The 13,981-nt window shown below is 36.3% G+C and overlaps 1 protein-coding gene across 1 annotated transcript in view; it reads left to right on the forward strand.

The window, feature by feature from the left end:
- The window catches only part of LOC102808586 (A.superbus venom factor 1-like), a 54,569-nt gene that overhangs the window by 20,433 nt on the left and 20,155 nt on the right, over positions 1 to 13,981 (forward strand). The window contains exons 11-18 of the mRNA XM_085506031.1: positions 145 to 213; positions 558 to 749; positions 2,276 to 2,425; positions 4,923 to 4,997; positions 9,018 to 9,072; positions 9,409 to 9,465; positions 11,379 to 11,724; positions 13,323 to 13,551. Coding sequence (XP_085362157.1) covers positions 145 to 213; positions 558 to 749; positions 2,276 to 2,425; positions 4,923 to 4,997; positions 9,018 to 9,072; positions 9,409 to 9,465; positions 11,379 to 11,724; positions 13,323 to 13,551 — 1,173 coding nt within the window. The remainder of the gene's footprint in view (positions 1 to 144; positions 214 to 557; positions 750 to 2,275; positions 2,426 to 4,922; positions 4,998 to 9,017; positions 9,073 to 9,408; positions 9,466 to 11,378; positions 11,725 to 13,322; positions 13,552 to 13,981) is intronic.

Below are 13,981 nucleotides of genomic sequence, written 5' to 3' on the forward strand. Positions count from 1 at the left end.
TGTATATGTATATACAACAAAAACGTTTTACCAATCTCACTACACTATACGACTTTGCAGCAACATATCACATTACCCTAGTTCACTTTTTCACTTTGCACAATAATTATAGAAAAGTATATGCGATTCTGTTTGTTAATGCAGGTTCATCATAATATTTTTGCTGAAATATTAGTAACGCAAGACAGTGAAGTTAGTAAACTAACCTATTATGTAAGTATATTAGAGAATGTGACAAAGAAATGGTAAAATAAAGTAAAGATACATATTATCAATGTCGAGTGTCGTGCGGCATGATTAATTTAAACATTGCGTTTGTAGAAACCCTCAAACAACCCAAATCGTCGCTTAATTAGTCCCCGTTCGAACGCAGTCCGAAAACGGAGATTTATGTTTTGACTTCTATACATCCGTGCGTCAGAGTTTCCGTGCGTGCGTGCGTTCGGAATTGTATCTTGAAATACCTGGACCAATCACAATCAAACTTGATGCACAAAATAAAACCACCACAAAACACAATCATCTGTATTAACGTTCTGTAAATGCTGTTTTAACAGGTTGTTGCTCGAGGCCAAATTTTGCATCATGCTACGGTTTTAAGAGAAGTAGGTGTTGTCACTACTTTGTCTTTTGAAGTTATTCCCGAAATGTCGCCATCATCTCGTCTGATTGTATATTATATAACTAATGCAGGTGATGTTGTGTCTGATGCTATTTGGTTGGACATCACAGATGAATGTGAGACAAATGTAAGTTAACCATGATTCTATTTCATCGAACTTACTTGATGATTTATGTAAAATTCCCTTGTTATCATGTTATATTATAGAACAAAATTAGATATAGCCTGTAAACATATCGCATTAAACACGAAACGTGGAGCCATATTCAAATTATTTTAAGTAGATGACGCATATCTGCACGTTTATACGACATTCCCTATGTCACAGGGTGCTAGTTGGGTTGAGCTATGATTTCAAATTGTCCCAAACAAATGATACCAATAACACCTCTGTGAACTGGGTTCGATTCGAAACTTAAGGCATAATTTATATGCGACAAAACAACAAGTACACGCTACACGAGTAAGTTTTAAACAACGTACTTTATTCCACACGCCTAAAGGATGGACAGGAAATACCTGACCCGTTACAAGGGGTAGTGGGATACACGTTGTATTATTACACAAAAATATAACACTAGAATAGTAATTCAGTAATAATATTGTAATATTTCCACACAGGAAAAGAGTGGTCAAGAAATGCCAAACCCTCTATAAAGGGGTATTGGATTACGTTATACTATTACGAGGAAATTCCTAAATCGATAATATAAAAAAATGTCTATCATAGAATCGTGCACGCATGCATAAAACTAAGAGACAAACATGCATAACAGACAACGGACGCAAATAATATACTGGCGATCGGACACGGCCCTACCTACATACAGTTTCTTCAAACTAGATGAAAACGGGTCTTTGCGTGATAACGGTGTATTTTCCAGCGAGTATCTGCTAACGGTAGCGACGACGGTAATTATAGAACACAGTCAGAAACACTGTAGTCGTAGAATACACGCTGCACTCTCAGTCGAGCACGATACCAATCAATTACAGAGTTTATCTCCCAATATTCGTAACTTGTAGAAGGAGAGTGGTCCGGGTGGATTCCCTTGCACCGCAGTACACATCCGTAGCCAGCAACATAAATTAGAAGGCGCATCCAGTTCAGAACTAAAATCAGGAATGTCATTCACTGGCGAGTTTCCCCACTCGTTAACTGCAGTAGGCCGGAATTGGCCAATAGAATTATCTTCATGATGCACATTCCGTAGATCACAATACATTAATTTGTATGACAATACACACTGCATTGTTCTAACGTTACTTGCAAACGCGTGATTAGTAGACACGTAAAACTTGGTATACTTGACAGGCTGCCAGCAACGGCGAAACGACGTCCTCCATTATAGATCACAAACTCCCATGATGCAATATTATTTAATGGCTTACTGTGGTACCTACAAGATCGGACATCCATATTTGGTCACATATGAACGTTCAGATCGGGTTCTATCAAAGTCCGCTTCTCTAGTACTGACTAAAAGAAACATCTTGCCACTCTATATATTTTTAACAATTATCTATCGCCAAAAACAACATTGCCTATCTATCGCCGTAACACAAACACAAAACACCACAATCACGACATACAACATAAACATGATTTAATGTTTGACATTCGTGACACCCGATATCATTCTCATTTTCCAGTTAAGTGTTGAGGCGGACAGCGATGAATATGAGCCAGATAGTGAAGCAGTGATTACCGTAACTGGAGATCCTGGTACTCGTGTAGGTGTATTAGCAGTTGATAAGGCTGTGTACTTACTCAATGATGCGCATAAATTGACAGCACAAAAGGTATGTTGTAGTAGTTATCACATTCATATGTTGAAACACAAGTCTTTTATAGCTATTGTTTACAACAGTGGTGACTGCTTTATATAACAAATGGCTTACAAGTATACAACTTTAAAAACATTTCCTCTGGCACCGAAATGAATACGATGCTCAGATCGTTTGTTCGAGTAAAATATCTTAGACCATTTCATTATTTTCATCGTATCACTGTTCTCATTATGTGCTCAGGCCTGAGAGGGCTTGTAGACACAACGCATCCAACACACCATCACAATCGATTCATACAGACCACTTCTGCTGATGAATACTGGCTTCCACTAACCGCTTGCCACCATATCAAAGTTGAAAATGTCGTCAAATGTAATGAAGCGATTTGTCTCAAACACAAGGTCATTGGAAGTGTAAGGAGTCTACTGAAGTGTCATACTGGTGCATAGCATCACCTTCGCTCGTTTCTTTGCTCAACCTCGCTTTATTGGTAGTCACCATGCTGGTTGCCTCTATAGCACAGTTGGTTCTCATTCTTCGTTATACAAATAGCAACTTCATTAATTTCGCAGAGTTCCGTCTCTCATTTTCTTATTCTCGTTGTTCAATAGTTTTTTGAAACTTAAACCCGGGGGTGATCTTTTGTCATGAATGTTTTTAGTCCCCGTTCGGACGGAGTCCGAAAACGGGGACTTATGTTTTGCCCTGTGTGCGTCCGTCCGTCCGTGCGTCCGTGCGTCCGTGATCACCTGTATCTCGAACATGCATGGACCGATTATGTTCAAACTTCACTCATACATCACACATTATATGGGACATATGCACATGCATTTTTTTCATGATCGGATTAACGATAGCCGAATAGCGGCCATTTTAAGGCCGAAAATGCATCAAAATCGCACATTTTCACCATTCCGGACCCGGATCTCAGTTATGCATGGACGGATTTCGTTCAAATTTGGTACATACATTAAACATAATAGGACCTTGATGCACGTCATTTGTTTTCGGATCAAGTTCGAAATGGCCGACTGGCGGCCATTTTGTTTTAAAGAATTCAGTTCTGGATCCGTATCCGAGACATGTCTGGATTGATCAAGTTCAAACTTCACACACACAAGGTACATCATGTCACAAATATGTATGTGCATTTGTTTCATGATCCCATTAACGATAGCCAAATGGCGGCCGCTTTAAGGCCGAAAATGCATTGAAATCGCACATTTTCACCATTCCGGACCCAGATCTCAGTTATGCATGGACGGATTTCATTCAAATTTGGTACATACATTAAACATAATAGGACATTGATGCACGTCATTTTTTTTTCAGATCAAGTTCGAAATGGCCGACTGGCGGCCATTTTGTTTTAAAGAATTCAGTTCTGGATCCGTATCCGAGACATGTCTGGATTGATCAAGTTCAAACTTCACACACACAAGGTACATCATGTCACAAATATGTATGTGCATTTGTTTCATAATCCCATTAACGATAACCAAATGGCGGCCGCTTTAATGCCGAAAATGCATTGAAATCGCACATTTTCACCATTCCGAACCCGGATCTCAGTTATGCATGGACGGATTTCGTTCAAATTTGGTACTTACATTAAACATAATAGGACCTTGATGCACGTCATTTTTTTTTCGGATCAAGTTCGAAATGGCCGATTGGCGGCCATTTTCTTAAAGAATTCTGTTCTGGATCCGTATCCAAGACATGTCTGGATTGATCAAGTTCAAACTTCACACACATATGGTCATCATGTCACAAATAGATATGTGCATTTGTTTCATGATCCGCTTAACAATAGCTGAATGATGGCCATTTTAAGACCGAAAATGCATTAAAATCACGTATTTTCACAATTCCGGAACCAGATCTCAGTCATGCATGGATGGATTTTGTTCAGATTTAGTACAATGTGTTGTACATATGCAGGTGCATTTCGGTCATGATCTGCTTTGAATGTATATGTCACTCAAATATGAACGGAACGGGGACGTGTCATTGACAATGACTTGTTTTCAGCTATTTTAAGTAGCAGTAAATTGTCTTGCAGCTGTTCTATAAATGACATCACAATGTCTTAATTTTAAATTTTGTCTTTCTTTAATCTTCTGCCGTATTTCTGTTCTTGTATTTCTCAAGCATTCTAGGAAACTGCTGCCATTATTTATTTTTAGGATATGTCACTATTCAGCACGTCTTAAATCGGCAAATCATTGGTTTACCTCTTATACGTCTTTTAATTGTACCTTACATTGTACATACCAGTTTATACAACAATTTTTACCACAGTATTAAAATCCAAATGTCCAGTATTGATTTAAATTCAACAGGCAGTGTTCTGACCATTTCCAGATAGAAGCAAAATCTATTATCAAATTATTATTATTATTATTATTATTAGCAGCAGCTGCCATAACTTTGAGAAAAAGATTTCAATGGAAAAGATATTGTATTGCATAAAAATGTTGTTTAAAGACTGTTTCTTTTATTTTAGATGTTTCAAAGAATGGACACATTTGATCTTGGTTGTGGACCAGGTGGTGGAAAAAATGCAAAGGAGGTGTTTGAGGTAGAATGTTTAAGTATATATATATTGTGGTTTAGAAATAATCATGAATGAGATAATATCCTAAAAGCTACAATTACCAGCTCGTAATTTAGGACTAAGCCAACGAAAGGCCATCAATTGATTGCATATACTCGCTGAATGAGTGAGTTATTGTCACACATAACTCACACTGGACAGGGATTTGTTCACTTATGGAATGGGGTAGACAAGACATTAATGCAATGTAATACACATACACGAAAATATCAAGTTAAATCTATTAGCTTTAATACTTCTAAACATAATTACAAGAACCAAAACACAGAATAACACAATACATAAATTCACTAAAATAGTGGATTGTCTAGGGAAGTTTACATTGGTGATAATTCACAGAATGTAGAAATTGATCACTGTCAATTTTAGTTTGAACTAGTAGAGAATCTAACACTAATTGCGCAATACTACATGTACATGCAACCTTTTGGCTCATTGCGTCCAACGTGACTCAAGAAGAAGGGGTCGCCTGACACCATCAATATGTATAACTGTAATATCTCAAGCATTAGGGAGATGCAATATGTGCAATTATGGAAGCATTTGACAAGAGAACTAATTAATATGCATAACTGTCATATCTGAAACACTGTCACAGACTTGTATATGAGCAATATATACGTTCATATAACCTCATTAATATTCATAAACACATGGCTCAATATATATTTAGAAAACTATATCTCGATCAACAAACTAGGTAATTCCTAGACCCATTTTGACCTGGTGGTACTTATGATTTAAAATACCTTAGTGGCAATCATGTGACATTAATACAGACAAATAACGGTAAATGGTATAACTCTTCCACAATGCAATTTTCTGATGAGTATTTGAAAATCGTGACTTGTTAAGCTTCGTATATACTAGCATAATCGATGGCCAGCCATCCCACAAATTAGGGAGTCCAAGGTACCATTCTGAATTTATAACGGTAACATCTAGCACCAGAGTACCCTCAATGACGTTTTGCTAATCGTGTCTTGTCCTACAACAATCATCCCCTGTAGAAAGAAATATTGCTCCAGTGGAAGTGGGATTTTCCAATTGTCTGGAACATGCGCAAGTGAATAGTGTCACACATGGTAGAGAATAGACATGATGTAGATACATCTAGATTATTTGTCAGGCAAATCCAACAATTTACTCTAAAAAAAGGAAACGCTTATGTTGGTGAAGCTCAAGGTTTAACTGGTGGTTGTATGTACAATTCCTGTCGGCTGTTTATGCTTCGGAGCAAATGATTAAGCTCGTACATCCAGAATTTAACAGTGTCCTCTCATATGATAATCTGTTATATTTTAAAGCAGGTAACACCATACTGTGGGTGTTGAGATCTCTGTTATGTCATATTCTGTGTGTGTGTCACTTTCTGTAACATTCTGCATTGCTGGTTTTCAGCATCATTATTGGAAATAAACATTGCCCATCAGTTATAACCCAGTTTCTCGTTGAGGCTACATGAATCTGTAAAATGCAACACATAAGGTTCAACAGTGTCAATATGAATTGCATCGATTTCATGATCAGTTTCATCATCCAAAGTTTCTGTTGCTGAAGATGTTGACACATTATTGGATTAACCCACTGATGACTTTTGTGTCATGTGTCAGTTGGAAACCGGTCAAATCAAGGGACATGTGTCATATTATTCATACTCCTTGATACTTGAATACTTGTCTCATAATATGAATAACCGGTGGTGTTGTACTTGGACTCCTTTAATTGAAATATTCGAGTCAGATTCAGACATAAATTCTGCGCAGGAAAAAGTCACGCATTGAGCAGCCCTGGTTGGCATCTCTTTGTCTTGGAGTTGGATCTCCGATCGGTGGTCTGAATGAACGTTCATATGGTAGTAAAGCATCAATCGATGTGGGCAGATTAATATGGATGGTGCATTTAGTTCCAAACTGGGAGTATCAGTATGGATTGTTTTCATTTCTATACACTTCTGTGGCCAATTTATATTTACCTTTGATGTTCACATTTCTGATCAAGATTCAGTCTCAAATCACTCACTGGCTTTTTTGTCATAATGTATCTTGTTTTTACGCACTATCAGCTCATCTTTTCCCGGTGATTTTATAAGTAGCATACAATTAAGCTATTGCTGTACATACCCGTTCACGTTATGTTATATATGCATGTGCCATGGTTTTAACTACTTAACTCCAGTTTGACTTGTTATTTAGTATCAAGGTGACTAACATGTTTATCAACAACTGGTTGAATTTTTCGGCAATGCCCTGTGTATTTGTGTAATATGCACTGATCCTGGATTTCAGATCAGTATCGGTCAGAACGGTCAGATTGTATCTTCTTAGGAACTCGTATACAGTCATTTATGTGTACATTAACATTTTCGCAATCATTATAATGGTTTGGTTGTGTGTAGGTACAGCGACCGGGTAATTGTGTCATTACCTAAATGTTTTACAGCCATTTTTGGATGTTTCAAGTATCAGAAACCAATGCACAATACCTAATGGCATTGTTGACAGCATATGAATATAATTGCATGTTCCGACGTGGTAAATGTGCATCGTATATATATATCACAGTGTCAAACGTGTCGTATAATGTCACGTGCCTTTTCGTATTTATACCAGCCACAAGCCATGCGAAAATAGTGGGTTCTGCTGCTGAACCCATTGGGCTGAAATGGTTGTTGGTCTGGTTACTTATCACTCTTGTGTCTTTTGATACAGGTGTTTATCCAGGTGCTCTTAGATAAACCTCAGCGATGACTTTGTTCTTTCCATTATGCTTTCGGTATCAGGCAAAGTCAGGATACGCCAATACAGATGAATGGGAGAACCACTCAACTAATGTGTTGAAGACAATGTGTTGAAGGCATTCTGGTATACAATTGAAAACTGTTATTTTTCATTTTTCGAGTTTACCGATACTGTAATTTATACAGCAGTTTAGCCATCTTTGAAAACCTCTTGACAATCAGTTGGTAATATCCGGCCATGCCACTTAGTAAAGGCCAGTTCTTGATTACTTTCGTTTTGTCTGGATTGGTTAAAACATCTATTTCCAGCACAATGTAACCGAGGTAGTGTGAAAGAAATTTCGTATTTGGAAGCTTTAGCCTCAAATTTATGTCGTTTTAATGTTTTCAATACTTGTTTTACTAGTCTACAGGGATCCTCAAATGTGCTCGTTTTTTATGGCTCATATAATACTATGCAGTTCAGCATACTTTGCTAGAGCAAGTCGATGAGCTCGGCCTTATAGTGGGATGTTATCCGTCAGTCAGATTATATTCTTCACTATAACACAATTTCCTAAATTGGCAAACACCACAACATTGAGGCGAAGTAAGTTGGCATCTTGGTTGGTGACATTTTAAATTTAATGACAGATGAACTCACCAAACTTGTCAGCGGGTTTGATAACGACTATATACTTGTCTGTTCCAGTACCGTTTGACTATATGTCTGGTACAATCATCGTCTGGTGTGATTGTCAATCTGTTGGGAATGACAGTATGGTTCCAATACATTAAGGGTAATGGAAACTTGGGTGAAGCATTCACTATCTGGTATAACAATCAACAGCTAATACATTCCATGTGGGATACCATACATCGATGTAGGAATCTATCCATTTATCTCACTCCACAAAACCCCCCACCCCCACCCACCCCCCATCCCTCAAGGGCGATACATGTTTTAAAACATTTTTCTTCACATCAGTACAATATATTTTAAAATAGTTTGAGAATTTGTTAGGGTTGGTTAAGTTCTTCGGTGGTAATATTTGATTTCTTTTAAATGGCAATATTTTTTACTTATTTATCATATTTTTTCGGAATGATGCATCTCAAACCATAAACTTAATTTATGAAAAGAGTGGTTTAGTTTGAATATAGATGTGTATATTGCAGACCAATATTCAGATAGTTGTGGCATGATTGTGTTAATAGCTGGTTATATCTGGTTACATGGCTACTATATAATTTGTGTCTTACAGGATGCTGGCATGTTGGTTATGACCGATGCTAGTTTGGAAACAGAAAAAAGGGAAAGTAAGTTAAAATATTATTGGGGCAACTAACCCAAAACACGTGTACACAATCATACATCTTTACACACACAGGCACCCACGAGCACATACACACCGTTTAGATTTGTTCCGTTTGCGACAAAAAGTGTTTTCTATTTCCAATACAATATGCTAGATGATAGTGCCTTTGTATAACTTTGGTATTGTTTTTATAACTTGTTTATTAATTTAAATTATCAAAACATCGATTGACTACATTTCTAATCTCTTTCCTTAATGCATTAGACTTCTAATCAAATAATGATTACTAATTCAACCTTCAGCAAATTTATAGGACGATATTCCTTTTCATTGACAGGTTATGGGTGTAGTGCCGTTGTAGTTGCTAGAAAAAGAAGATCCCTGAGCGCAAAAGGTTTGTTTTTTTATGAATATCACTAAACATGGTGGCATGATTAATTTTAGAATTGCGTAAATGAAATTATGTTACATCAGTATATTTACGTCCCTGGGGTAAGGTTCAAGTGACAGTATAGACCAAACCCCGGCAACTAACGTATGGTACGACCCCCCACTTCCAATAACAGAAGAATTATACACAATAAGTATTACAACACTAGTCAATAAACAGCACATACAGTAATAACAGCGAGTACAGGCATGGATGGGAATTAATAAATATTAATTATACATAACAAAATCATTTGATCAAATACACCCAAAAACTTCAAAAATACGGCTGTGCCACGCATAATTTCATCAACATTCAAATTATAACAATTATTTGCCAAGGAAATTTAAATGACAAAAATGACATGTACATATATATTCAACTTAATGCAGGGTTCATCATTATCAATTTAAATACTGCATGCACCCCAGATCAACATGAAAACAGTCAACTCGGAGACTATTTTACTCGAATGTCGCAATAAAATACGAAATTAAGTGTTTAGGTTTGCACCATTCCACACTGTCAGTTATTTGGTGATGGTCCGCAGCTTATCGAGATATGCATATGTTTTTCTCACTGTTCAGGAAGATGCGTCTCCAATGGGAAGCGATAAACATGGCACATCTTCAATCGCGCATTTCAATGGTCGGCGCAGTTTACTTGCAGTACTTCACAAGGAAGGACAGTATAGCTACGTCGTCAGCGGCGAGCACAAAATCATCACTCAAATACCTTTCCCAAACATGTGGCCACGTGTATGACAGCTCTTTCATTCTATGTAACAACTCTGACATGCAGACAAATCAAACCCCTCAGGTCGATCATAAATACCTCACTCACTTAACGCCTCACCTCCCCAGCTTTGAGATAATTTAAAAGACGTCTACAATAGTTCATACCTAGATTATACCATCGCAGTAATTCATAATGTGCGAAATAAATATACTAAACGAAATTAAATTAAGTCATACTATATTTAATTCAAGTGTTTTACTTCTAAATTCACAAAACACACAAATTAACACAAGTCTCTACGCCCTCATTTGGCAAACATTATTTAACTTTCCCGTCCACAAATAATTTAATCTTCCCCTACTCCATACTACAAAAAGATTACAAGTATTGTGAGTGATGTGAATTTCCTTAATTACAATTACAAATACTATCTAAATTGATGAGCAGAACATATACGATAGACATTATGGCGATGCAACAACATTATGATTTTGAACCTTGCTTCACAAGTTAAAATTCCTTTATTACGGTAATAATTGACAGGCAATACTTATTTCTGAGATGTTTGTACCATTGTTTTTTGCAATCGTTTTTTCATTTCATTTTAATAGTATGTTATTAAAATACACATGTTTATTTTATCGTTCGATACTATAATATCAAACAAAAAATCTACAAACGTTGAAAAATAAAACCTTACTTAGATGAAATTGATACTACATACTACAAATGCTTTTAATATTCAATGATATGTTACGACACTTATTCTGCATTTAGTGCAAGTGAATAACCGTCGATTGTTTTTTTTGTTTTTGTTTGTGGAGGTAAATCGATGCTGTGTTGTTTTTGTTGCCTTCTGTAGCAACCAAATGTTGGACGGTTTAAGCAAGGGTAACACAATGTGTAAAATGACGTCTATACTGTTGAGTATTAACACCAGTACCTTTCTGACTGGCAGATTTAGTTTTGTCGATTTAGTCGATCATTTCATACTTAACGAGTTTACTCTGCCAAGCAACAGTAAACCAGTGAAATGATTTACCAACCAGGTTAGCTAAAGAGTTCTCTCGAGAACACTTACTGCTATATTTAGATTTAAGTGAGTAAATTATCATTGAACATAACTTTGTGTGTTGCAGCTAATGAGTATAATGGTATGTTACGAGACTTTTGCATAGATGGACAGAACAGCGCTAGAAAATCGCCAATAGATATTGAAAACTTTGAAGAGTATTGTACTGAACAAGCTTCACAACTAGAAGATATGCGTGTAGGGACAATAAAGCAAAATAATGAACGTTTTGAAGCATTTGCTGATTGCTGCTTAAGTGCCCTGGAAAGTACCAGAGAAATTAGTAGTCGAATTGGTAGATTTGAAAGTGATGAATTTACAGATGACGAGAATATTGACGAAGATGTCGAATTAGTTTTGCAAGTCAGATCTGATTTTTCAGAGACATGGATATTTTCAGATGATTTCCTAGAGTAAGACGATATATTTTATTATTACATAATGCACGGCAACCATATATATATATACGATGTATTAATGCGAATGACCAGGTTTTACGGTATAAAATTGTGATATGATATGTAAATTAATATGATCAATGAAGAAGTATATGACACACTATGCTATAGGTACAGCTTATATTACCAATACACTGATGCATTAATTTAAAAAAGAGGATATAAAATAAGTTAATTCTATTATAAGACAGCTGCAAATAATCTACATATACATTATTTACAATACAGTCACATGCACATTGTAATGTTATGTTAACATTCCTATCATTTGTATAGTATAGCATTATCAATACCAGCAGATTTTATGACGTCATTGCAGCAGATTATTCGCGATAATGTATTCCGTTATTGAGCATCAATTGCCCATGGATGAATACAATGTTGTTTTTTAAAACGAATAAAGGAGAAACAGTTAAAAGAAGTAAAATTATTAGATAACAAGCATTTATTACTAAAATCGGCATCAAATAAAATGGCCCTTTGCCAATAACACCGGTACAATATCGAAATCAGACAATTTCGTGAGGACATCGTCGTCTACTCTGTATGCCGAAGCGCGTTCGGGCGAAGCGTTCCATCTAGTACGCGCGCTTATAGATTCCGAATTTGAATGAATTTTGGCATTAAAAATGGCCGCCAGTCGGCCACATTTGATCGACTTGCAAAATAAATTGACGTGCACTAAATTTTCAAAAAAATTGGTCTAGCCATCTCCGAGGAATAACTCATGACCGACTGACGAAGGCGAAACTACAAGCCCTCTCCTAATAATAATGATTTAGAGACCAATACATAAAGATATATAAAGGCGCGTAAAATCACCATTTTTTGCATTGGTTGACTATAAGTACCTAGCAAAATCTGGCTGTTTTTTATTATTTTTCACTTTTCTCTGTTTTGACGGATTAGCACATTTTGGCAGATAAATTATGTATGAAACATGACGGCATCTTATGTAGTGGTGTATTGTTGTTTACAAAAAAAATTCACTGGGAGAGTGCTAACTTACACAATATTCCAATCCATGCTTAGCATGCATGCAGGCAAGTACTTGTATATATAATTTTTAGTCAGGTCCCGTTCTATAATGTTCAGGGCCAGTATCATTCAAACTGTGGCTGTATACAGTGACGTCTTGAAATAGAAATAACAATGATACCAAAAACATGAGACACAAACTACACAAAACAATCACAGACAAGTCACTGAAAGAATGACATATTGACCCCAAGGCATAAGTGATGTCAAGTGTTTAGAAAAGAATGAACACATTCTGTTCCACATGAGGGACCCGCCATATATCAATCTTAAGTCGTATTCAGTCAGTATGCTTCTTCCTGATAACAACAGGGTCAATCATCATGCGAAGCATCATCAACACTTTGTCGTTCAAGTGTTGTAAGATATATCGCTGCATATGTGATTCACATCTAACCAATGCGTTGAGACGTTTTAGTTGAATATTTGAAATTTATTGTCGATAGAAGGGTAAAGTTCTTTCATTGTAGAAATTACTATGGGTGCATTGAATACTTACTTTATTTCTTTTTCAGTGAAAATGGTCAGATGACATTGCCTGTGACTGTACCAAGTAGCCTAACTCAGTGGATTGTACAGGCGGTTGGAGTAAACCGTGATACAGGCATATGTGTTTCACAGCCATTTGAGTTACTTGCATTTAAACATTTTTTTATTCAGCTGAGTCTACCATATTCTGTTATAATGAGAGAGCAGATTGAAATCAGAGCGACTGTATTCAACTATGGTGCACGTGATCTAGCTGTAAGTATCACAACTGCCACGGACCATGTATTTATAACACATTATCACCCAAATATGTAATCCTTTATGATTTATACAAACACGGACGTCACTGTATATCATATGCATACATTGTTTACCACGCAAAATTCTATAATGCTACTGCACATGACTGATAACAAATCAATGAAGAATAAAACACATTCATAGATGAATATGTATAAAACATTATTCCGATGACTACTGGAAAATATATTGATACTGTTGTAATAACTAATTAAATGATCAAGCACAATAATTTCTTTTATCTCAGTTGATTTAATAGTAACAACTAACACTGATTGCTATATGTGCATGATAATGCAATACAAACCATCCTCAAACCGATGACACACACACACATGTAGACGTCGTGGATAATAATAATGCTAGTCTAAAAGATATGCACAAT

The sequence above is a fragment of the Saccoglossus kowalevskii genome, chromosome 12, assembly GCF_978046115.1.
Source record: "Saccoglossus kowalevskii chromosome 12, keSacKowa6.1, whole genome shotgun sequence".
Classification (NCBI taxonomy): domain Eukaryota; kingdom Metazoa; phylum Hemichordata; class Enteropneusta; family Harrimaniidae; genus Saccoglossus; species Saccoglossus kowalevskii.